Source organism: Aotus nancymaae, unplaced genomic scaffold (genome assembly GCF_030222135.1).
Source record: "Aotus nancymaae isolate 86718 unplaced genomic scaffold, 86718_ANA_hifiasm-v0.15.2.pri h1tg000079l, whole genome shotgun sequence".
Lineage (NCBI taxonomy): Eukaryota > Metazoa > Chordata > Mammalia > Primates > Aotidae > Aotus > Aotus nancymaae.
In genome coordinates, this window is record NW_026988494.1 from 1,715,221 (window position 1) to 1,738,742 (window position 23,522).

The 23,522-nt window shown below is 53.4% G+C and overlaps 1 protein-coding gene and 1 long non-coding RNA gene across 6 annotated transcripts in view; one reads left to right on the forward strand and one right to left on the reverse strand.

Annotated features, from left to right (window-relative positions):
- The window catches only part of LOC110569317 (uncharacterized), a 324,713-nt gene that overhangs the window by 17,867 nt on the left and 283,324 nt on the right, over positions 1 to 23,522 (forward strand). For 4 of the 5 annotated variants that reach the window (XR_010339588.1, XR_010339589.1, XR_010339585.1 and 1 more), the window contains exon 2: positions 2,325 to 2,494. This is a non-coding gene — a long non-coding RNA (uncharacterized LOC110569317). Of the gene's footprint in view, positions 1 to 607; positions 787 to 2,324; positions 2,495 to 23,522 lie in introns of those variants that run through there. The other variant, XR_010339586.1, reaches the window with a different exon arrangement.
- On the reverse strand, positions 16,415 to 20,476 carry ZNF703 (zinc finger protein 703). Its single transcript, XM_021675848.2, has 2 exons — positions 20,234 to 20,476; positions 16,415 to 19,313 (listed from the first exon to the last, which is right to left on the reverse strand). Exons 1-2 carry the CDS (start codon positions 20,474 to 20,476, stop codon positions 17,772 to 17,774), a joined length of 1,785 nt encoding a protein of 594 aa, XP_021531523.2. The 3' UTR covers positions 16,415 to 17,771.

Consider the following 23,522-nt stretch of genomic DNA (forward strand, 5'->3'; position numbering starts at 1 on the left):
AGGACACCATGGTAGGGGTCAGATGGAGCGGGGTGGGGAGGCTGGTGGGGGGAGGTTTCACCCTATTACGGACGTTTCTCTTGGGGACCAAGGTTATATCACAGTTGACTCATGCGATAACACAGTCACAAGCATTAAAATATAGATGGCCACGAAGGGCACAATTACAGAGACCTCGGCCCTTTCTTTTGCTCTTTATATCTCTCTATTCTCTCTCTCTCTCTCTCTCTCTCTCTCACACACACACACACACACACAAATACTTAACCAATTAAGTCCGTCGAGTGCTATTTGCAGATGATGGTGTGGAATTGTGCTGGAGTTGTGTCCAGCCTCATTAAATGTCAGGATTAACAATACAGCAGTTGGCAATCAAGGCTGCTCTGTGGCTGTTAGTCATTAATCACCATCTGACAGTCCTGAATTGGAAACGAGGAGCCTGTTCACATGTGCTCTGTGTACCTAGTTACCCTCTTGGTAATCAGTCTCGGAAAAGTTTTCTTTGACTCCCTGCCTGCAAGGGCCTCTGTCCTGGCAAGGAGGCACAGGGTCACTGGGCTATCTCCCCTCTCCTCCTCCTCCTCCTCACTGGGAAAAGAAGTTGAGGTCCTGAAAAAACAGGGGGAGAGAGGAGCGTATTGCTTTTGGCCTGCTCTTTCTCTCTTAGGCCTGTTTTATGTAGCCTTGTTTTTATATTCTGGCCCGATGGCCAGGAAAATTCTTTTTCTCCCTGAAGAAATCCTGAAAGACAGCAGGGAGCTCGGTCCTGTTCCAAGAGCTGCTGGGGTAAGTTTGTAAAGTGTGGTCCTTCCCAGCTGCTCAGGCGTGGACCTCTCTGCGAGAAGGGCCACTCGACTCATTTCAGGTACTGCCTCCAGCAACTCGGGCCTGACTTTGAGTTGGTCATCGGGATCTCTCTGCAGAATCGAGAGGAAGGACTAGTTTCTCTTTGGGGTCCATTCTGAGAGCCTTGCTTCATTCATTCATGCATTCAAGAAATATCTGTTGAGTGCCCGTTACCTGCCAGGCACAGACTAGGCACGGAGGCTATGGCAGTGAATGCACACGCAAAGCCTGTGCCCTCTTGATGGTTGCCTTTGCGGGGGAGATAAGCATCTTCCGCAGACCCCCACACTGTGGCAGGGAAGTGCCCTAGCCCTGGACTCTCACTGTGCATTGCCTGGCTACCAGGCCTTCCCTGGGTGCCAATCCTGAGGCTGCCTTTCCTGGGAAAATGTTCTCATTTCAGAGCCTGCCTGACCTGGCTTCTTCTCCCCTTCAAGGGTCTCCTGTCTCATTCCCTTCAGATCCTGCCTTTATTTTTCTAGACGCTGGTTCTTCCCAAACATGTTGGGGGAACACTGATGTCTTAACAGGGCTGTCTTCTCCCTCCATCCCTTTCCTGGGCTTGTATTATGGTGTTTTTTCAGGACTTCATTCCTTAACTCCAAGGACTAACTTGAGGGTGTCATTTCAGCTGCCACAGTGAGTTGGTAGAGATGAAGTTCAACTAACCACCCTGTTCCCAAGGGGTCCTCTCTGCCCACCTCTAGGGTTTGTAGCCACGGCCAGAGTCCTCAGTGTGAGTCCTCTTTCCTCGTGACCTTCCTCCCTGTTCTGGACAGGGGAGGCTCACTGGAGAAAAAAGTCTTTTGCAACAGCCAGGCACCAGGCCCTTGGCACATGGCATGCATTCTCCCTCTCCTTCCTGATGGCAGTTTCTTTTACATTTGTTTCTTTTTCCTTTCTCCTTTCCTTCCCCTTCCCTTTTCCCTTCCCCTTCCCTTCCCTTCCTTTCCTTTCCTTTTGATGGGAAGACTCCCGCAAGACACTCCTGTTGCCCAGGCTGGAGTGCAATGATACAATCTTGCCTCCCTGCCACCTCTGCCTCCTGGACTCAAGCAATTCTCCTGCCTCAGCCTCCCGAGCAGCTGGGATTACAGATGCCCACCACCATGCTTGGCTCATTTTTGTCTTTTTAGTAGAGATGGGGTTTCACCATGTTGGCCAGGATGGTCTTGACCTCCTAACCTCAGGTGTTCCGCCCACCTCAGCCTCCCAAAGTGCTAGGATTACAGGTGTGAGCCACCACGCCCGGCCTCTGATTAGGGTTTCTTCTTTTCCTCCTGTGAGTTTCACTCCCAGGTCTCTTCCCTCACCCACCTGATGACTTCAGTTCAAAGACATTGACACACATTTTAGCCCTTTAGTGGTTTTTAATGAATGGAACACTGCAAGCATTTCTCAGTGACCCCTCACATGGCTGGCACTGTCTTAGGCATAGAGTACACAGAAAGGAATAAAATGCCTTTCTTGCCTTTAAGGAACATATGGTCCAGTGGAGGGAGAGGAGAGGCACACCCAAAGAGAAGGACTGCGCAAGGGGAAACCGTGGCTGCTCAGGGTGGAAATGAGAGCTGTGACTATGTGAGGTGGAAGCAGGCGCTGAGGAAGAAGGAGCAACTCACTGCTTGAGCTCAGTGTCCAGGAAACTGTGAGTAGTGCGCTTGGCTCCCGCGATGGGTTCTGGTAGGGGCAGTGGAAAGGTACATTGGGGACATCTGGGGAGGATGAGAGTGCTAGGTGAAAGGTTTGGCCCTGTTAGACAATGCGGAGCCAGTGAAGGTCTATGCGCCTCCAAAAGTAAGACACACGCTCTTGTATATTTCATTCAACACTGACCTTTCTGGAAGAGAGAAGGCTTGAATTGCTCTCAAGCTTCACACTCCCAGCAAGAACCTTGTCATTATAAACTGATTTGTGTGATTATTTGAATTGTTGTCTCCATGAGCGGTGGCCCATGCCACAGCTGCAGGAGTTGGAGAAGTTCAGGCTCTTTTCTGGAGTTGCCCTGCAACGTGCTGAGAGACCCCATCCTGCACAGGCTCCGTCTCCATTCCTCTGCTCCCTTGCCTTGGTGCTCAGATGGCATGCCTTGACCACCATTTTTTGTTTGTTTGTTTGTTTGAGACGGAATCTTGCTCTGTCGCCCAGGCTGGAGTGCAGTGGTGTGATCTTGGCTCGCTGCAACCTCCACCTCCCAGGTTCAAGTGATTCCCCCATCTCAGACTCCCAAGTTTCTGGGACTACAGGTGTGTGCTACCACGCCTAGCTAATTTTTATATTTTTAGTAGAGATGGGGTTTTAACTTGTTGTCTAGGCTGGTCTCGAACTCCTGACCTCAAGCGATCAGCCCGCCTTAGTCTCCCAAAGTGTTGGGATTACAGGCGTGAGCCACCACGCCTGACAACCTGGACCACCCTTGGCTTCCTTTCCCACCCCCAGCTCTTCCCTCTTCTTTCTGGTTCCTCCTGGGCTTTGCTGAGTTACTGAGTTTTGCCGTTTCACGAAGGCACAGCTAAAAGGGAAATCGCCTTCATGATGGGGGATCTGCCTGGGGTTCATGTGTGGTTTTCACTAGCTTGACACACTCTTCTCTCTGTACTTGGCTAACCCCACTCGCCCCTTAGGCCTCAGCTTCAATGCCGCATTCCTAAAGAGACTCTTCCTGACCTTAGTCAGGAGGGTCCCTCGTTGTACCCTCTCTGCGTGCGTCACACAACGCTTTCTACTTTGTCACTACTACAACTTAGAATTGTACATTGATTTGTTTAGTTTTGTCTCCTTACTGGTCTGTAAGCTCCATGAAGGCAGGAGCCGCATATCTTTTCTCTTACTATTGTAGCTCTAGAATCTAGCCCAGTGCCTGGCATGTAGTAGATGCTCAGTAAATGGTACTGAATGAATGAATGGATGGTCTTGGGTCCATCTGGAGGCTGGATGATCTCAGAGCTAGCTGGGCATCTAGCCAGTGACTTGGGGTAGGGAAACTACAGGATTTCTGCCTTTCTCTGCCTCTTCTTCTCTCTCTTCTTCCTTCCTTTTTTAAAAAATTGGGACAGGGTCTTGCTCTGTCACCCAGGCTATAGTACAATGGTGCAATCATAGCTCACTGTGGTCTTGATGTCCAGGGCTCAAGTGATCCTCTTGTGTCAGCTCTGGAGTAGCTGAGATGACAGGTGCATGCTACCACACTCAGATAACAAAATAATTGTTTACGAGGTAGGATCTTGCTATATTGTCCAGGCTGGCCTCCAACTCCTGGCCTCAAGCAATCCTTCCTCCTTGGCCTCCCAAATTGCTGGGATTGCATGTGTGAACCATTGCAACTGGCTTTCTTTCTTTCTTTCTTTTTTCTTTCTCACCCCTCTATGAATCTATGGATGTTCCAAAAAGAAATAGCAAGTTCTGAGCCCCAGTTGCCTTCCACCCACTTGTTCACAATGGATTCTGAGCTGGAAACCCCAAAGAAGTTGTGGGCACTGTTCTTTTCCCTAAGCATAAATGAGCCACTGTCTGCTGGGAAAATAGGGAAGCAGAAGAGGGTGCGGGAACAGAGTCTAGAGCAGGGGTGGTTTAAGGCACCAGCAAAGAAGGAAAGTTAGAATTAAGGGTTCACGGGAGAGCTGGGCGTGGTGGCTCACACCTATAATCCCAGCACTTTGGGAGGCAGAGGTGGACAGATCACTTGAGTTCAAGACAAGCCTGAACACCAGAGTAAAACCCTGTCTCTGCTAAAAATACAAAAATTAACCGGGCATGGTGGTGGGGGCCAGCTATTTGGGAGGCTGTGTCAGGAGAATCACTTGAACCTGGGAGGCAGAGGCTGCAGTGAGCTGAGATTGGGCCACTGCACTCCAGCCTGGGTGACAGAGCTAGTCTCTGTCTCAAAAAAAAAAAAGTGCTTTCCCTGCTGAGTGGGCTTGACGGGTGTAAGTGAGAGTGGAAGGAGACACAGCAGTGGGCATAGCTCTCGAAGCACGTGGGGGTGAGGGAGGCTCTTCGCCCTAATAGCGGCTCTCAACCCAGGTTGGTACCAGTGCCAAGGGCATCTGGATTATTTTGATGGTCCTCATGGTTGAGAGGCGTTAAAAGCAATTGGTGTCTTGAGACTAAGGATTCTAAACCTCTACCCTGCACAGAATGGTCCTGCCCAATAAAGAACTGTCTTACCCCAATATGAACAGTGTCTCCTTTGAGAAACACTGTGGGATCAGTGAAAAACAGGGACTTTGATGCTGTATACCTCTGAGGCCTTAGACACTCAGCGGTTTCTGTCCCTAGAGCTCCTGAGTTACATGGAGAGAAAGCAGAGAGGCCCATCCCTGACCATCAGGGCATAGGATGCTGAAGGACAGCCTGGGTCACCGTCCCCTTCTGTTCCTTCTCAGCCCTCCCTTAGTGTCCCCCTTTCTGCACAGATCTCTGGCAGGCTCTGCTCACTCAGCCAGGCCTCACTCAGCTGTGATGCCTTTTTCCATATGCAGAGGCTGCTCCTGCTTCAGAAACACGAGAGAGGGCCAGGGGAGAAGTGCAGCGGAAGGGGCTGTGGTGGAGGTGAGGGGCGGCCTGGGGAATGGGAAAGGTTTTTCTGGGGGTGTCACTGTGAGGGGAAGCACTGGGGGAAGTCCACGGCAACACGTTCTAGCCTGTTTGGAGGCCGGCTGTTGGCACCAGGAGAAATCCATCCCACAGAGCCAACCCTCATTAATCATCCGGGCGGCTGAACTGCCAGCTCCTTTCAAGATCTTTCAAGAAGGGTTTTCACCCAAAATAGAGTTGAAAATGTGCTGGGCCCTACTCAGAATCTCATCAGTCTGGGCATTATGGGAAGTGTCAGGCGGACTGTGACAGACAAGGCCCACTCTGTTCAAGGGGTCCTGACTCCCACAGCCTGTCATATCAAGCGCCTGATCAAATTTGACAGCTTCATTTGTACCTACAGAATAGATAAAAGGGGCTGTTCATTGAAACAAATGGAGGGGAAGGGGTGGGGGAGGGAAGGGAGGTGAGAGTGAGAGGGAATGTGTGTGTGTGTGTGTGTGTGTGTGTGTGTGTGTGTGCGCGCGCGAGCTGGGGGAAGAATGGCATTGGGGAAGGGGCAGAAAGGGGAAGATTATGGTGAGGGGCAAGGGGATGCCAAGGAGCATTCTAAGATCATTTTCTTCTCCAGCACTTTCAAAGAAGGGAGCAGGGTCCCAGGCGACAGGTGAGTATCAACAGGGGATGGGGCCTACCAGTCAGTGCGACCATCACACGCCTCCTGAGACCTCCTCTGTGCTCTGTGCACTGTGCTCTGAAACAGTCACAGAGCCAGAGGGGTGGGCCCTGGGGACAGGGGAGCCCAGGGTGAGCGGCTAGGACTAGATGAGTCGGGCTGGCAAGCATGATGCAGGTTTCAGTTGCACACCCTATGTTACCTGAGCAGAGCCTTTCTTTTCTCCGTGGCAGACTCTGAATTGTGCCCCTTCTCTGTAGTGAGGATGTCGCCCCTTTGACTGGGTTGCTGGGTGGCTGCACCTCTGTGTGTGGCTCTGATGCCCTGACTTCCTTAAATTATGCTTAGGGCACCTTTGTGCTTTCCACACATAGAAGCTGGTTTGTGTGAGTGGGAGAGATGTCCCCCAACACAGCTTGCACCGTCCCGCCTTGGGCCTGGCTCTGGCTGCCCCACTGGCCTTAAAGACCTCTCCTTTCTCCTCTGGGGCTGAGTGAATGATGATCCCTTCCAGCTCCGAGGGTGCTGTGAACACCTTGCACTTTTTGTGGGTCCCCTTCACTTGGGATCGTACTTTGCAGAACTAGTGTGTACTTGTACAGGTTTCCCTATTGATTGTAAACAGTTTGATGTTTGGGGCATGTCTTGTGCATCTTCTGTCCTCCAATAGCATTGAGCACACATAACAGGTTCTTCAGAACTGCTTTTGATTGACGCTTAACATTCCACAAGTATATGCTCACTGTAAGGCTCAACTGTGACCCTCAGGAGGTGAGCCTGCAATCAGGGGATTGAAGGGCTCCTTTCTGATCTATGGTCTTTAGAAGAGAGGGCCAGAGGTTAGCAGGGCTCCCCCTATCCTACCCTCAGCCACGTGGCACCTTTGGAAGATTTAGAAGAAGGCTTCCTTCCAAGCTGATTCGGTCCCAGGCCTGGTGTCTGTGGAGTCCGCACTTGTTCGGTTGGACAGACGCTGTTCTCTGGGGTGTCACCTGCACAATAGTATGTGGAGGGTGCCCTGGCCACGGGTAGACAGGTTTTTATCACCAGATAGCCTTGGCAGGAATCTTGCCTCCACTGCTTACTGGTTTTGTGGCCTTAGGCAAGATACAGCCAACAATAGGCTTGCTGCAGAGAATTGCTGCCAGGATTGAAGGAAAGATTCTATGAGAAGTGCTCAGCACGTGGCATACAGCAAACACTCAATAAATGTTAGAGAAGGAAAATGGCTCACATCTGGTCTGCAATGCTCAGATTTCTTCATTGAAATTTAGAGCAGCATTCTGTTGACAGCTCTTGTTTTTCAGTGACCATGGATCATTATCACTTTGTATCAATCTTCTGCTTTTTGTAAGTTTCACAGATGCAAGCATTGTTAGAGACCAGTACATCAAGGGTGCCTATCCTTCTTGTTAGGAGGGCTTGTCAGTATGCTGCCTTCATGCTCAAATAGGTGGTTCTTTGCAAGCCACCAGATGGAGGTCTTAGTATTACAAAGTATGCAGAAGGTCATAAATTTCTGTGAACTGCAGCATCTCACAGGCCTGAGCCTTCTGTCCTAACCAGCCTAGTCTAGCTAGAGCCTTCCATCCCCAGATGCACCTGTGTTTCCTGCAATTTCAGATGTAAGCTTGTAAGCTTTCTCCAGGTAGATAGGGCTCGGTGGGTTTGGAAGGGGCTTCCGTTTGGTAAGTTCTGGGAAGCAGAGTGGAGGAGAGTAAAATGACCACAGGCAGGGCAGTATAGAAGCTGGGGTGGACTCACCTCCAGGCCTCCTCTTCCTCTGGGCACCAGGGAGAAGCAGTGTGCCACCCTTGCAGTTAGGAGGGGCTGTGGGACCAGTGCTGGACAGAACACTATGAGCAGAGGTGATGTATGTCATTTTTGGCCTGAAACATGTAATTGTTTGTGTGAGATGCTTTGGCTTTTCCTCTGTGGGTGTTCCTCTGTCAGTCAGTGGGCCTGACTAATTATGTGGCACAGTTGATGTTTTTTGATGCATTAGTTTGGTTAGAGTGAACTCCAGTCCCCAGTTACTAAATCAAACAAGAATCTAGGTGCTTCTGTGAGGGAATTTTGCAAATGTGATTGAAGTCCCTAATCAGTTGACTTTAAGTTGATCAAAAGAGAAATGATCTAGGGTGGGGCTGACCTAATGAAGCAAGCCCTTTAAAAGAGGGCTTAGGCCTTCCTTGCTCTCAGAGACTCCACACGGCTTAAGCCAGCAAGGTGTCTTGTGATGCTGGCTTGTGATCTTCCCTTCCTGGCTGCCTGCCCTATAGACTTCCAACTCACTTAGCTAGCCATGATTGCGTAAGCCAATGCCTTGAAATAAATGTCTCCCCATATTACTGCGTCTGCTTCTGTTTGAACACTGACTGATAGCCCTGTCAATCCACAATGGAAACACAGTATAAGTGAAAAAAAAAAAAAACCACAAAACAGAGGCCTTTGTTGTGTTAAGCCACTGAGATTTATGTGTTAATTTGTTACCACCGTATAACCTAGCCTGTATTACTGATTGCTGCAATGGCATTAATAGAGTCCTTACCACATTATCTTTTTTTTTTTTTTTTTGAGACAGGGTCTTGCTCTGGTGCCCAGGCTGGAGTGCAGTGGCACAATCATGGCTAACCACAGCCTTCACCCCCCTGGGCTCAGGTGATTCTCCCTCCATAGCCTCTTGAGTAGCCGGCGCCACAGGCGAGCACTACCATGCCTCTCTAATTTTTGTACTTTTTGTAGAGATTGGGTTTTGCCATGTTGTCCAGGCTGGTCTTGAACTCCTGGCCTCAAGTGATCCATCCATCTCTGTCTCCCAAAGTGTTGGGATTACAGGTGTGAGCCAATGTGCCTGGCCCACATTATATCTTAGTTTATACATCAACCTCCCATTTGACTGCAAACTCCTTGTGGCAAAGCCAGTATCTCCGCCATCTTTTGAATTCCCAGAGCAGACCAAAATACTCAGCAGGTAGTGAGTGCTCTGCAAATGTTCACTGCACTGACCAGCATCTCAGCTCTTGAATGGGACAGGACCAATTTCATTTGAATTGTACATAGTCAACTGGTCCCAACACACACAGGCAGAGCCAGAGCTTTCCAGGGGGCAGACCCCCTTATTCCATCTATCTGTAGCATCTAGGCCACCAGCATAGAAAATCTGAAGCTGCTTGGCTAAGTGTAAAGAGTTTTAGAGTCAAAACCATATTAGAATCCTGGGTTCATGCTTTTTAACTGTGAGATCTTGGGCATTTTTTTTTTTTGAGACTGAGTCTCTCTCTGTCACCCAGGCTAGAGTGCAGTGGTGCCATCTTGGCTCACTGCAACCTCTGCCTCCTAGGTTCAAGTGATTCTCCTGCCTCAGCCTCCTGAGTAGCTGGGATTACAGGTGTGCACCACCATACCTGGCGAATATTTATATTTTTAGTAGAGACAGGGTTTCACCACATTGGCCAAGCTGGTCTCGAACTCCTGACCTCAGGTGATCCACCTGCCTTGGTCTCCCAAAGTGCTGGGATTATAGGCATGAGCCACTGCGCCCAGCCTTGGGCAATTTACTTAACCTCTATAAATTTTAGTTTTCATATAAAAGGAAACTGAAGGTCTTTTTGTAAGAATTAAATGTACGGCATATATTTGTATATTTAACTGTCCCATGGTACACACAAAATGATGCTTCCTGAGGCACCCTAGGGTGGGCCTGACCTATCCTTTCTGTATTTTTGGTGGTGCCTGTATTTGAAACAGGAAGAGCCCAGCCACACTGACTCCTGTGTGAACTGACTACAAACCCACATTATAGCTCACACCATGCACACCCTTACACACACCCAAAAGAGCAAACAGGATATGAGGGACATGCAAGGGAATTCTCTAAATTGCCGTTTTCATTCTACATCTGGCTCTGATTGGAACTCCAGAAGAGCTATTTTATTTTGTATTCCAAAAAGCCGTGGAGATCCCCGCTGCCCATTCAGAGCAAAGGTTCCCCCAACTGTGGTATAATTTTTATCTGCTTTCCATTTCTTTTTCTTTTTCGACCAGCCCCATTTTCCAAAAGCAATTGGCTTTAGGCTATGAAAAATATTACTATTTTTGTAGACCTTGGTCTAACCTCATAGGAGTCTCAAAATTATTTTAAATAATTCCTAACCTACTTCAACACCCCCACATAGTCTCTAAAACCCCTACACACCCTATACTCAGCACTGCATCAAATTAAATACAACTTTAGTAATTCACTTTGTTGGAGTCAGTTCTCTGGGTGAAAAAAACCCACATTGCAATATTCTTCCTGCGTTCTAGCCAGGAGTGGTGGCTCATGCCTGTAATCTCACCACACTGGGAGGATGAGGTAGGCAGATCTTTTGAACCCAGGAGTTCAAGACCAGCCTGGGCAACATGGTGAAACACTGTCTCTACAAAAAATACAACAAAAATTAGCTGGGCATGGTGGTATGCACTTATAGCTCTAGCTACTTGGGAGGCTGAGGTGGGAGGACAGCCCGAGCCCCAGGGGTGGAGGTTGCAGTGAGCTTATATTGAGCTGCTGCACTCCAGCATGGGCTCTCTCCGGACCATGTCTCTCTCTGTATGTATATACATTCTTCTTGTGTACCCCTTACCCACTCACTGCTGAGGTGAAGTCATGAGCCTTCTTTTCCTGGGTCTTCCATGTTTGCTGTTCTGATAGGAACTTTAGAGTTGCATTTGATGAGGGCCAATGACAGAGCATCCTAAGCAGCTCTCACCACCGTAATGCTTCACTCTTCCACCCTTCCAACATTTTAGAAGATCATAGAATCTTCCAGTTAGAAATGGCTTAAGGATTATAGGGCCCAACAACTTGATTTCAGAAGTGAGAAAATAGGTTCAGAGAGACTAAGTGACTTCTTCAAAGCCACATAGCAATTAAGTTTTGAAACTAGAACAAAATCTAGGTTCTCTGACTCATTTCAATGCCCTTTCTACTACGTGCATAGTGACTAGATGTTCTGGACTTTCCAGGAGAGCCCTAAAGCTCATCAAAGTACATGTTTACCATTCATCTCCATTTTGAAGTTCATAAAATATGGTCACTTCCAGCTGGGCATGGTGGCTCACGCCTGTAATCTCAGCACTTAGGGAGGCCGAGGTGGGTGGATCACGAGGTCAGGAGTTCAAGACCAGCCTGGCCAACATGGTGAAACCTTGTATTTACTAAAAATACAAAAATTAGCTGGGCGTGGTGATGTGCATCTATAATCCCAGCTACTCGGGAGGCTGAGGCAGGAGAATTGCTTGAACCTGGGAGGCGCAGGTTGCAGTGAGCAGAGATCGTGCCACTGCGCTCCAGCCTGGCCAACAAAGCAAGACTCCATCTTAGGAAAAAAAAATACACACACACACACACACACACACACACACACACACACACACACACACGCGTAGTCTCTTCAGAAAAAGGCAACCCAGTTCATATGTAATCCAAACAAGCAGCTTTTTCTGTTTTAGGAAGTGTTGATGGTGCTGGTGATATGCCACCACCCCAGGAAAACCTGGAAGGGTATCTTTAATTTAGGAAGAAGTACCAACCATTTCCATGCTGGGTCTGCTGTGGGGAAGGTGCAAGCTGATTAGGGAGAGTGGGTAGAAGAAAATTCAGATGTGTTTATATAGCCTGTTCCTTGATCTGCTCTAGAAATGGAAATTACTGACTCAGGGACTCAGCCTTCTCATCAGTATAGAATGAGAACCTCAGCCATTTTCAAAAGAGCATGGGTTTAGGAGGAACTGGGGAGCCCCAGGTTCCCTACATCAGCCCCAGTGAGCTCTCCCTCCTCCAGTTCCTGTGGCTGGCGTGACCATCTGATCTGCACAATTAGCGCCTTATTATATCCTATCCTCTTCTCCACTGTCTGCACAGAATGATTTAGCACTTTCTCAGATCAGCAGAAACACAGTTATGTATAATTCGATCTTGCTCCCTGTCTCATGGGCACATCTTGTCTCCCCCAACTCAATGGGGCAGGAAGTTTGTCTGAGTTTTCTTCTGCATCTCACGGTATCCAGCATTGTGTTGGGCACCTAACATGAATTCTGTAAATTCTGTTTGCTTTGATGATTGGCCACCTGGAAGTGAAATCCTCCAATAGTTGGGACTCTATTTTAAGCTGCCATTTCTCAATTTTGGTCATTAGCTACGTCCTTTGTCAAAACATGAAACTTATGAGTGGAAGGAAGTCAGTATCACTCTCTGCAATAGAGGTCACCCTACCTTCTTCTCTTTGTAACAGTTGAAACCAGCTGTTGGTCTGTCAGTTTACCCCAGTGACCCCCCTGCCCTACCCTGGACTCCAGAGGTGGCCCTGCTTATGTTTTTTCCCCTTACCTTGCCTCAGCATTTCCCTCTTCTGCCTCTCCCTCTGCTGCGGGCCTTTCCTGAACTTGGACTCAGGGGCTGACAGCTGGTTTGGGGGGACTGTTGGAGAAAATGCGGGCATGCTGAGTGTCACAATACAGCGGGCTTTGTCCAGGGGCCATGGTGTATCTACACTGACCTTGGAACCCAGTGACCGGGGACAACCGAGGAGAGGCAGTTTCCTTCCCCCTCCAGGCTGCAGGTTTTTAATGTCTTCTTTGTTGATCTGGGCCACTGGAGACTGAACTGAAGGGAGAGACTTTAGGCTGTCCCCTCCCTCCTGGACAAAATGGTGCATGCTTTTCCTGTTTAAACAGGGCGCAGTTGTGAAGTGCCCTGACTTCGCACACACCAAGGCCCAGCAACGGCTGCAATAAATCAATAGGAAAATAGAAGCTGCCAGTTAGACTAAACAAGTGCATTTGCAAAGACGGCTAGCCCTCATTAATCACTCTGACAGTCCTAAAAACACATTTCCCCTTTAATGACTGTATTTGGATAATCAGTGCTTTTTCCTCCTCAGTCAGAGTTTGAGTAACAGACAGCTGGTGTTATTACAGCCATTGGGGAGGGAGTGCTGGGATTAGGGTCGCCGAAGAGCCATCCACTGGAGGTCTCTGGAAAAAAAAAAAAAAAAAAAAGAAAACCGGGTTGGCTGCAAAGCTGTTGTTATGCAATAATGAGGGGGAGCTTTGTGTTGCCATTGACGGCTCCCGGGCAGCCATGTGCAAAGTTCCCCCCAAATCTCGACACCCACCTGCATTATGTGAATACAAAGGCTTCATGTTGGGTTTTATGAGCTTTGGCAGATTTAACTGGGGTTGGGGAGGCAGGAGGCTCTCTGGCAGGGAGGTAAGAAGATGGGCTGATGTGATTTGCCTTTGTTTCCTTTAGGTGACTTTGGCTTTCAGGAGAAAGTTTGAAACCCGGCACATTCCTCTTTATAAATGATGTAACACATTAATGCACAGCACATTATGAAAATGGTAATTCAAACCCATAGTACTCCAAATTAAACCATACATTATCGGATGCACTCAACCATCTATTTTGCAAAAAGACAGGATGAATGAAATCAAATCAAACAGAACACTGGAGTGCAGCTTCCCCTACAGAATGATTAATAAAGTGTAGAGCCACAGGATTATTGTAAGATGAATTCCACCATAACCCAGACATACATCAGGAGGGAGTTAGTTCATATACCCAGAGATCCAATCGGGGTACGCTAGATAGGGCAGAGCAATTATGGCTGCAGAAAGATGGGGAAGGGTCCCCACACCTCCCACTTGGGCTATGAATTTCTTAGGAGATGGGTTTGTGGTGTACCGTTGTGAAGTTAAAAACTTAACACCGCACAATTTTGTTTGAGTCTAGCCTGCATCTGAAGGTGAGTCTTTCCCCTCTTTCTCCTCCTCCCTTCCTCCCATGGCTGCCACAAGGCCACAAAAATAACCAGGCAAGAGGTGTGAAAATAGGACCTGGAGCCAGGAACGGCCAGTGTCTCAAGTTCCAGCCCTGTGGCTTCCACCCTTCCTGGTGCTTTGGGAACACGGGGCCCATTTCTGGCGCCTGGGAGAGATTAGAAGAAAGAGGCGGTGGAGGGCTAGGAAGAGAAGGAGGTGGAGAAACGGCAGGTGACTCTCAAAGAAAGAGTTGCTGGAGGCATTAATTATGCAAATAAGCACTAGATAGGGGAGCATCAACTCCATTAAGATGGCAACTTTGTTTCATGGGAATTAAGTTACTGAAAGTAACAAACTTCTCATCAGCTCATTAAAACAGCCACATTTCTTAGGTGTTTCACCAATTCGCTGTGGGGGGAGGCATCTTTTCAGAGTAGAACTGGACACTCCAGACTATATGACTTGCCCTTTGGGGCCACACCTATTCCTACAAGGCCCAACAGCAAACTTCCCAGTCACCAAAGGCCACTGATAAATTTTATGGGGGAAACTTTGTAGTCTAAGGCGTTCTCTAACCTGCATTTTCACACCTAAGGCATGACCCAAACACCTTTTAGAGCAGTGTCTTTTGGTATAGAGAATTTGCTGGTTGTGGGAGATAATGGTAAGAGGAGCCCTTTGGTTTTTAGATAGGGAGGTCTGAAGACCTGAAGCGAAAGGAAGAAAAGTTAAACTCGCCCTGCAGAGGGAGCAATTTCCATCATTTTTAGCAGGCATTAAAAAGATGGTGAGGGGGAGGGTCTCTGAAGGAAAGAGGGGACTTCAGCGGAAGGAAGATGGCAAAGAAATAATAAACAAAACAGGAAAATAAACAATAAAGCAACGAGTCGCCACATTTCAGTTCTTTTTAAAAGATTCGGGCCAGTTTGAACGCTGAGAAATTGGATAACGCTGGTTCCCCAAGAAGCTCCCGAGCTGTCCCGGGGTGACTTTCTCTAACTCGGGTCTCCCAGGGCCCGGTGGTAGGAGCAGCCTAGGATCCCCTTCCTGGGATATGAACAGGATCGGAGGAGGCCAGCGTTATCACTGCAAAAGATTCCTGATGTTCTTTTGACCAATGAAGGGATTTTTGCCAGATCCAAAGATTTGGGAAAAGACACACACACATACACACACACCCTGCCTGGTCACACACACACACATACACACACACACACACCCCGCTCGGTCTGTCATCGAGTTTGTGGACAACCAAAAACAGCGCAGAGAAAGTGGCCCCACCCTCCGCACCGCACTTGACCTCGGGCCACAGACGTTTCAAAAGCATGCACCTTTCAGAGCGCGAACTCCCTAATCGCACTCCTTCCAGGAAAAGCAAACAGTACAACCCCCCACGACAGATCCCACGAGGAGCACGGCCAGGATGCGGCCCGGAAGGGCGTTTTGCAGCGCGTCCAACACGTGGCCCCGCGAGCCTAGGCCCCCTGCGCAGAGAGCGAGCGTCCCCGACCCGACAGAGCGCGATCCTGGCGTCCTGAGCTGCCTGGCCTTGGCCGGCGCATCCCGCCCTTGCTGTTGGGGGTGGGGCAGCGAGTCTGCCTTGGGCTGGACGTGACTGGGACTCCCGGAGCTGTCCCTTCTCTGCGCCCTCCTTGGCCTGTCTCTGGCATAGAGGGCAGGCTCCCCGGCCAACACCCCCAGTAAACAGCACCCCACCCTCGCTTGCCCGAGGATGCAGAGGCCAGTGTCAGTCGTGCGATCTCAAAGAAAATAGACAAGCCAGGCTTCTCCGGACCGAGGGTGGCTTTGAGGTCCCGAGTCATAGCTGCATCTTCTCAGCAAAACCCAAACCCAGTTTCGAAAAGTTTCCGGGGCGCAGATGACTTAGGTCGATAGCCCAGCGATGGCTGAAGGGAGCTCCCAAGCCTTGAGAAGCAACCCACTCAGCAGGTGCATTTACTCTCTGGTCAGGAAAGAGGCAACGCCCCACAAAAACAGTAGGTAGGAATTCTCCGCGTTCATAGGATGGGAAACGCCAGTCGGGGCTGGTGCGGGCTGCGGCTTCTCTCCGAGGCCTGTCGCTCGTCTTCCTGCCACCAGGTGGCGCCAAAGGCATGTCGTCTCTGCCTGCCCTGCTGCCGGGCTCCAGGACTGCGCTGCTGGAGTCTCTGCCGGAGCCCTAGGTGCTGGGGTCCTGGGGTCCCTTCTCAGTCCCCCTTGCACCTCGCATCTAGGCCCGGAGGAAAATCCACTTTTACACACGCCCTCCACCCTGGCCCCAGGAAATATCAAGGCCTTTGAAGTGAGGCTGGGAGCTACATAACCAAGTGGAAAAAAAATTCGAAGGTGGTTTTATGTTATTTGTAATGCGTTGGCAGAAGTTTTGTTTTTTCTCCTCCATTTCTTGAGGAAAGGCATTAAACTCGTCCTTGAACGGAAATCACAGAAAGAAACCATAAGGTATTTTAAACAAGAATAAAAGAAGGGCATCTGCTTAGGTGTCTGGAAGCAGGAGGGTGGGCGAGGCAAGAGAGAAGCACACCACGGTGTGAATATAGCCAAGTATTCCATTTATTAACAAAATAAGTCTTACCAAGGGAGAGCTCTGTTCGTCCCAAACAGGCCCCGCAGCCCCCGCGCTGCCGCATCAGACCAGGAGGAGGGAGGAGTGGGGAGAAGACCCCAAGTCACTGCGGGGCCTACTCTGGGGGCTCTGCCGGGTCAGGCCTGGGAGAGGGTGGGGGCTGCTGTGATCCGAGCGCTCCCTGACTCCCCAACCTTCCCCGAACGCAGCTAACGAGCTCGTGACGTCCGCTGATATCGCCACCGGTCTGCTTTGGAGGGATCTAGCGAGAGTCACCTACCCCACTCCCTACCGCCAGGGGAGGGGTCTTTGCTCTCACGAGGGAGAGAAAAACAAGGACTATAAAGCACTTTGCAAAACGTAAGGGGCCGGCTTCGCGCCAGCTGGACCTTCTGGGACTTTGAGTTCAACCAGGTGAGCGCTCCAGGTGCCCCGCCAGACGCACTGTGGCCAACGGGTGTTCGGGGCGGGAGCCTGGAGGGTGACAGTGGACGGCAGGGCTCTGTCAGACCACTTGGGCCCCTCTGGGGGGCGAGCCTGCTGATGGGGTCAGGGGTCTCCGTGCTCAGAGCAAGGTAGGGGAGCAAGGCCCTACTTTTCGGGGGCAGGGTCCAGACGAAGGACCCTATGCACGGAGGGTGGCGGGGGAGGAGTCCCGGAGCAGTGTTCTCGGTCAACAGAGCTCCGGGGCCCCTGCCACGCAGGGGGCCCCCTCTACCCCTAAAATGAGTTCCAAACAAAACAAAACAAAAAAACCCTCCTCTTTGTTACTTGTACAACAAAGGAAAAAAACAGAACCTCAAATGGAAGGAAACAAGAGGGAATGAAAGGGGAAGAGGGAAAAAGAGAAGGGGGAAACAGTTTTAAGTTAAGACTCATGCAAGAAACTCCCCAGGAAGGGAAAACAAAACGTCTAGAAGAACCCAAGGACCCCAACTCTCCCTCCTCTCCCTAAAACCAAGCCAATCAAAACCAAAAAAAGAGGAAAAGGAATTAAAAAATGTAAAACTCATATCTAAGAAAAAGGAAAAAATAACAGGAAGAGGGGTGGGGATCATGTCATTTGTGGGATTAATATTATTATTTGGGGGAACACAGACTTTTTGCATACCATTGACTCATGTGGGCCGTTAATGCACTTATATTCCCAGCGTGTAAGCTAACATTATAGTAAATAAATACACAGTCCGGTGGGGAAGGGCTGGGCAGGGAATCCCGGCAGGGTCAAGCAGTAGTGGAGGTTGCAGCGGCGACGGCATGTGGGGAGAGGGGAGGAGGGAGAGGGAGGAGGGGGAGGCTGAGGTGGAGGAAGAGCTGTAGTTACTGGTATCCGAGCGCCGAGGCTGAAGCTAGTCTCTGTCCATACAGCGCGTATGGCGAGTAGTAGGGTCCGGCTGTCGGGAGGGACGGCACGGCCAGGCCCCCCGCTGTGGATAAGTGGCTCTTGCCATAGGGGTGGTACCGGCTTAGCCCCAAAGTGTGTGGACTCCGCAAGGACAGCGACCCGGGGCTGCCGGGGGCGGCGGGCGGGGGGAGGTGCAGATGGCAGGAGGCGGCGGCCGCGGCGGCGGCGGCGGCGGCGCTGCCCAGGCCCGAGGCCCCAGGGTAGGCGGCCAGAAGTTTCTCGGCTCCCGGCAGGGCCGTGTGGGTCCGTAGGTGGCTGAGCAGCTCCTCTGAGGTGGCGAAGCGCTTGTCGCATGGCCCGCTGGCAGCCACCCAGTTGCAGCTGTGCGGCAGCGGTTCGTTCTGCAGCATGAAACCGTAGGTGTAGAGCGGGTGGCCAGGGAGCGCGGCCTGGGCGGCGCTGGACGAGAGCGCGGCGGGCTGCAGCGGGTGCCCGGGGTACACCAACGGGTAGCCCCCCGCCTTCAGGCTGGGCCCGGCCGGGTCGTGCGCGCTGCAGGTGGAGCAGCTGGAGCCGCCGAGGTGTGAGGCTCCATGGTAACCTCCCAGGCAATAGGGGTCGCGGCATAATCCCTGCAGGAATGAGGGCGGGGAGGCTCCGGTGAGCGGGCTGGAGCTGGGGGGCTTGCCCGGCGGCAGGCCCAGGCCCCCCGACAGCTGGCCTCCCACGAGGCCAGACTTGCTAGGATCCAGGCCAGGCACGAACTGAGACGGGTAGCCGGCGTAGGCGCCCACGATGGAGCCGTGGTAGCCGATGCTGGAGGGCGGCAGCGGGAACACCGAGTGGCCGGGCTTGTAGGGAGACACCGGCGCCACGTGGCCGGCCCCCACCAGCGCCGAGGGCGGCTCCGACTTGCGTCCGGAGGCTCCGGCCTCGGCGCCGCCATGCGCCCCGGGCTCCCCACCGCCGCCGCGGCTCACGGCTGCAGGCTCCGGGCTGGGCTTGGGCTCCTGGTCTTTCTTGTCCAGCTCCCCGACGCCAATCCCACCGCCGTTCTTGCAGTCAGAGTGGTGCGGGGACCCTCCCCGGGAGCCGCCGGGCGACGACGAAGACGAGGACGAGGACGCGGAGACTGGCGCTCCATGCGGGGGAAAGGGCGGGCAGGCGGCGCTGGGGACCCTGAAGCCCGCCTTGTCTCCCGGGGACGAGGACGACGAGGAGGAGGTGGAAGACACCGAGGAGGAGCCGCTGTCTTTGCGGGAGTCGCCGCCACCGGAGCCCTTGGAGTAGGGCTTGAAGCTGGACTTGTCCTCGGCCGGGGAGTCCCCCAGCTGCTTCAGGGCCGCAGCCGCGGAGGCGGCTCCCGGGGCGGAACGGCCGGGGTCCTTCTCCGCTCCCAGCCCGTTGGCCGCCGCCGCCGCCACCGAGTTGAGCTTGGAGGAGGGCGGCGGGTCCGGTTTGCCGATCTGCGAGCAGGTCTGGGCCAGCAGCGCCAAGGGGCTCTTCTTGGCGTCCAGCTGTGGGAGACAGCGGCAGAGGGGAGGGAGAAGGAGTGAGACCCAGAGGCCTGCGGGGCGAGAGGGGGCGCCCGGGGAGCTGGGCGGCGGCGCCAAGGGGCGGGGCGGGCCTGGGGAGAGGGTCTGCGAGCGAGAGCCGGGCAGGGCGCGGCAGCTGGCGGAACTGCGCCCACACTGCTGCTGGGTCTCAGGGTGCGCCGCAGGCCCTGTAGAAGGGGTTCACCTAGGACCCCCGCGGGAGAAGGCGACGTCTCTGGAGTTGGGGCTGTGACTCGCCTCTTCCCTCTAATGTCCCCCTCCTCCAGGCGCAGGAAAAAACTTATTCCTTTAGTTTGGGGGAACTTCGCTTGGGACGGGTTTCTGGCGACGGCGCCGCGGGGCGGGAGCTGGGAGCGCGGATTCTAAAGGAGGGGCTGAAGTTGGCGCTCTCTCCGTAGCCCCTCCCTCCCGGGCAGGGCACCCAGGGAAGAAGCAGGAAGAAAGACCCGGGTTCGGGAGCGCCCAGGCGCTGTGCGCCCTCACCGGATGGGACAGAGGCGGAGTGGGACCTGGGAGCCCCGGGTTCAAAGAGAACAGCCTGGCGTAGAGGGGTGGGGAAGGCCCAGCAGAGATCACCTCCTGGCTGGAAACTGGGGGTCAGAGGAAAAGTAAAGGACCCAGAGGGGACAGGAGCAAATCCAATCCGAGAGAAAACACGGAGCTCCGAAGGGCGAGCGTGGAAGGAGACCCTTCCACGGGAAGCCTGGGGAGGACCTGGTGGGCTCAGATCCCTCGGTTTTCTGCCCCTCCTCAGCCAGCCCGCCGGCGTGGCCAGATTCGGGCGTCGCTCCGAGCCCCGAGGCGCGGGGAGCTGGGTCGGGGGCCCAGCCGCGGTGGGAGGAATGGGGCCGGCGCCGGGCGAGCAGCGGCGGGGGACTGACCTCAATGGGGCTGACGGGAGTGGAGGACAGCGGCTGCAGGTACTCCGGATGCAGGAGGTGGCCGGTGTGAGCGCTCAGCATCTTCAGGACCCTGATTGGGAGCCGGTTCGCCTGGCGCAGGGGGTCCGCCGGGGGCAAGAGGGACACCGCCGCCGGCACCGCCGGCCTCTTCCCGCCGCCGCCGCTGCCGCTGCCGCTGCTTTCGGGTGTCCTTGGGTTAGATCCAGCGGGCGAATCGCTCATTTGGAGGAGGCAGCGCCGCTGGGGGGGCGGGGAGGGCGAGGGAGCACCGGGGAGGCGAGCTCTCGGGGCAGGTGGGCTCGCTCCGCAGCGTCGATCGCGGTGCAGCGGGAGCTGCGCCTCCTCGCCGCCTCCCCTCCTCCACCGACGCCGCCGCCGCCGCCGCCGCCACCGCCGCTGGCCCCGGCGAGCAACACAAAAACCTTCGCCTTCCGCGAGCAGCACGTCAAATAGCCGCGATCGGCAGCCACACTTCAAAGGGATCGCCGCGCCCGCCCAATCGCATCTCTCGCAGGGACCCCGGGGCGGGGAGAGCGGCGGGCGGAGGCCAGCTCCGTCGGTGGGCGGGGAGAGCCTTAAAGGGACCGCGCCGCGCGCCGCCGCCGCCTCCGCCTCGGCCTCGGCCGCTCGCCGGGCTCCTCCCCTCCCCCAGACTGGGCCTTCCTCGCCCTGGGGTCCCGCCGGGGACGGGACTTGCCCGGGACCTCGAGCTTTGCGCTCTGTCCTCCTCTCCGACCGCTCTCTCTCCTCTCTCCCTTCCCACCACTGCGGGGGGTGGGGTGGTGCTGGCGGGAGCTGTCACCCCGCCGGCCGCGTGTGTCCGAGGTGGGGTGGGGGGTGGGAGGTGGGAGGGATCGCGCGGCGCCGGCTCCGGGACGCTGGAGTCCAAGCCTCTCCCAGAGGCCTCATGGGGGTGGGCCTCGCCTCGGGAGCCCAGGTCCTTCTCCAGAGCTGCTCCGGCTCTCCTCGGACCCGCTCTCCTTCCCCTACTTGGCCTCTCCTCGGTGTGTTCACTTGGAAGCGCCGAGTCTCGGAGGCACCCACTGTTATCGCGACGCGGCGTAGGCAGCTCCAACTACTTTGAGCCCGTCCTGTCCGAAGCCTGCAAGTTTGTCTCCCTTCCAGAGTGACACGGTCGGCGACCAAGCGCGGGACCCCAGGCTGTGCGCGCTGTGCCCGCGCCCTGCGTTAGAGACTCGGTGTCTGGTGTGCTGCCTGCTTTTCACCGCGTCCTGCTGAGGGGAGTGCAGTTTCTCACTGTACCGCGCCCAGCTCCTACGAGGCGAGACCCGAGATCTCGGCGAGGCCGGGGTCCCTGGAGGGTGGAATCTCTCTCTCAGCACTGCTCCGAGACACAACCACCCCCCACCCCCATCCTTCTCCTCACTCAGGGGAAAAAGCACTCGCTTTCCCCAGGGAAATTTCAGGATCAAAACTTTTAATGAAAAATAACAACACCCTTTCCGACTCCCCGCGCCTTTCGGATAAAGTGTGCACTGCTAGCCTCGCCCAGGGCAGAGATTTTCCAGTCATAGTCGTGACATCCAAGTTCCGGATCGGCCGCTTTTCCGGAGGCGAAGTTGGTCCTCCGGGCGCTGGCCTCTGGGGAGACCACTTCTCCGTGCGCTCGGCGGCCAGTGGAGGCGCGCTGGTGTCACTGCCTGGCTCCCAGCACCACTTTTCCAGTCTCAATCCGTCACTCCTAGCGTCAGGCCATTTACTCTGGATGGCGTATTGCTCTGGGATGGCAGGTCCCCGACTCCGCCTCGCTGACCGATGCCTTGAGACTACCTGAGGACCCACGATAGGGAGAGGTGATTTCAAAGGAGCTCTTCAGACAGAAAGAAAATACGAACTTGTATTTTGCCTAGTAGAGAGGACAGCAGGCACCACTTCCTGGCGGTATCAGTCATACCCGAAACTCAACATACTCCCTGGATCCGTACTGGTTTTTTTGGGCAGCACGTATAGAACGCTTAGAAATTACACAGGCTGTAATTACACATTCCTCAATATCAATCTTGGTAAAATCATGTTACACAGAATGGCAAGGGGTACCCTGACTGGGAGACGGCTCCCCCATTGCAGCAAGAGGGGTGCGGGAATGGAAAGGGAGGGATGATCTCATCTGTTTGACCCTGACAGGCTTCTCCTGTCGACTTCTGTGCGCTGCCATTGCCATCACTGCCAACCTGTAAAAGTCCACTGCAGGGCTGCGTCCACCCACAAGGCCATTCGTCGTTTGGGAGACTGCTGTGCAGAGCGGGAGGGGCAGAAGGAAGCCAGGGTGCAGAGGCTGGCCTTTGCAGGAAGGGCAGAGGAGGGGGAGCTGGGCAGAGGGGAGACCTAGAAGGCAGTGAAAGATGAAAGACTCCCTGATTATTGTAACCAGCCCAGCTGTGAGAGGGAGCCAAGGGATCCTGCTAGGGCCTGAGCAGATGTGTGTTAGATACGATTAATGGGAAATAAGTCAGGAGGAAAAGGGGAGGGGAGAGGGAAGAGGTATTTCGGAATTCGGAAAACAGAGAGGGAGCAGGAGGCAGCAGGAGAGGGGAAAGAGCGAGGACAATAGAATATTCACTCTGGAGAGGAAAAGAGAAGAAAAAAGGTAGTGAATGAAGGAAAGGAAGAGAGAGAAGAGGAGCTAATGACGGGTTGGCCGGCTGAGGTAGGAAATTTGCCTAGGAAATATTACACTGTCCTGTTAAAAACACCTCACTGCCTTAGCTCCCAGCGGTAATTTCAGATGGGGGCACACAGTGTTGAGATGGAGGCCAGGCCTGCTCCCACCTCCTGGGAAGTGCTATAACTCCGAACCACGCAGGAGGAGCACACTTTGAGCGGCTGGTCAGGGCAGCAGCGTTTCTTTGGCTGGATCCATCCAAACGCCTTAGGAGGGAAAATACAAAAGCAAACGTAACTGGGCCAGAGGCCTAATTAAAACACCACTAGATGATTATTACAAGCAGGAGTGGCCATTCACTTAGCTGAAACGCTAACCTGTACAGAGCCCTAAATGGGGCCCTCGGGGCCTGAAGGCAAGTTTTCAGAGGAATGGCTTGTCACCTGGGAGGGAATATGGCTCCATATTCAGATGGGCTGTGTTTATTGAGGGCCGACTGTGGGCAGCACATTGCAAGGTGTGTGGTTGGAAAGCCGAGTAATACATACCTGTACATGACATATGGCACAGGTTCTCCCCTTGCAGAAAAGTGGCAGATGCTTGGCTAAGGGGCCTTCCGCTATCCAGGCCCTTCTCAGATGGCCC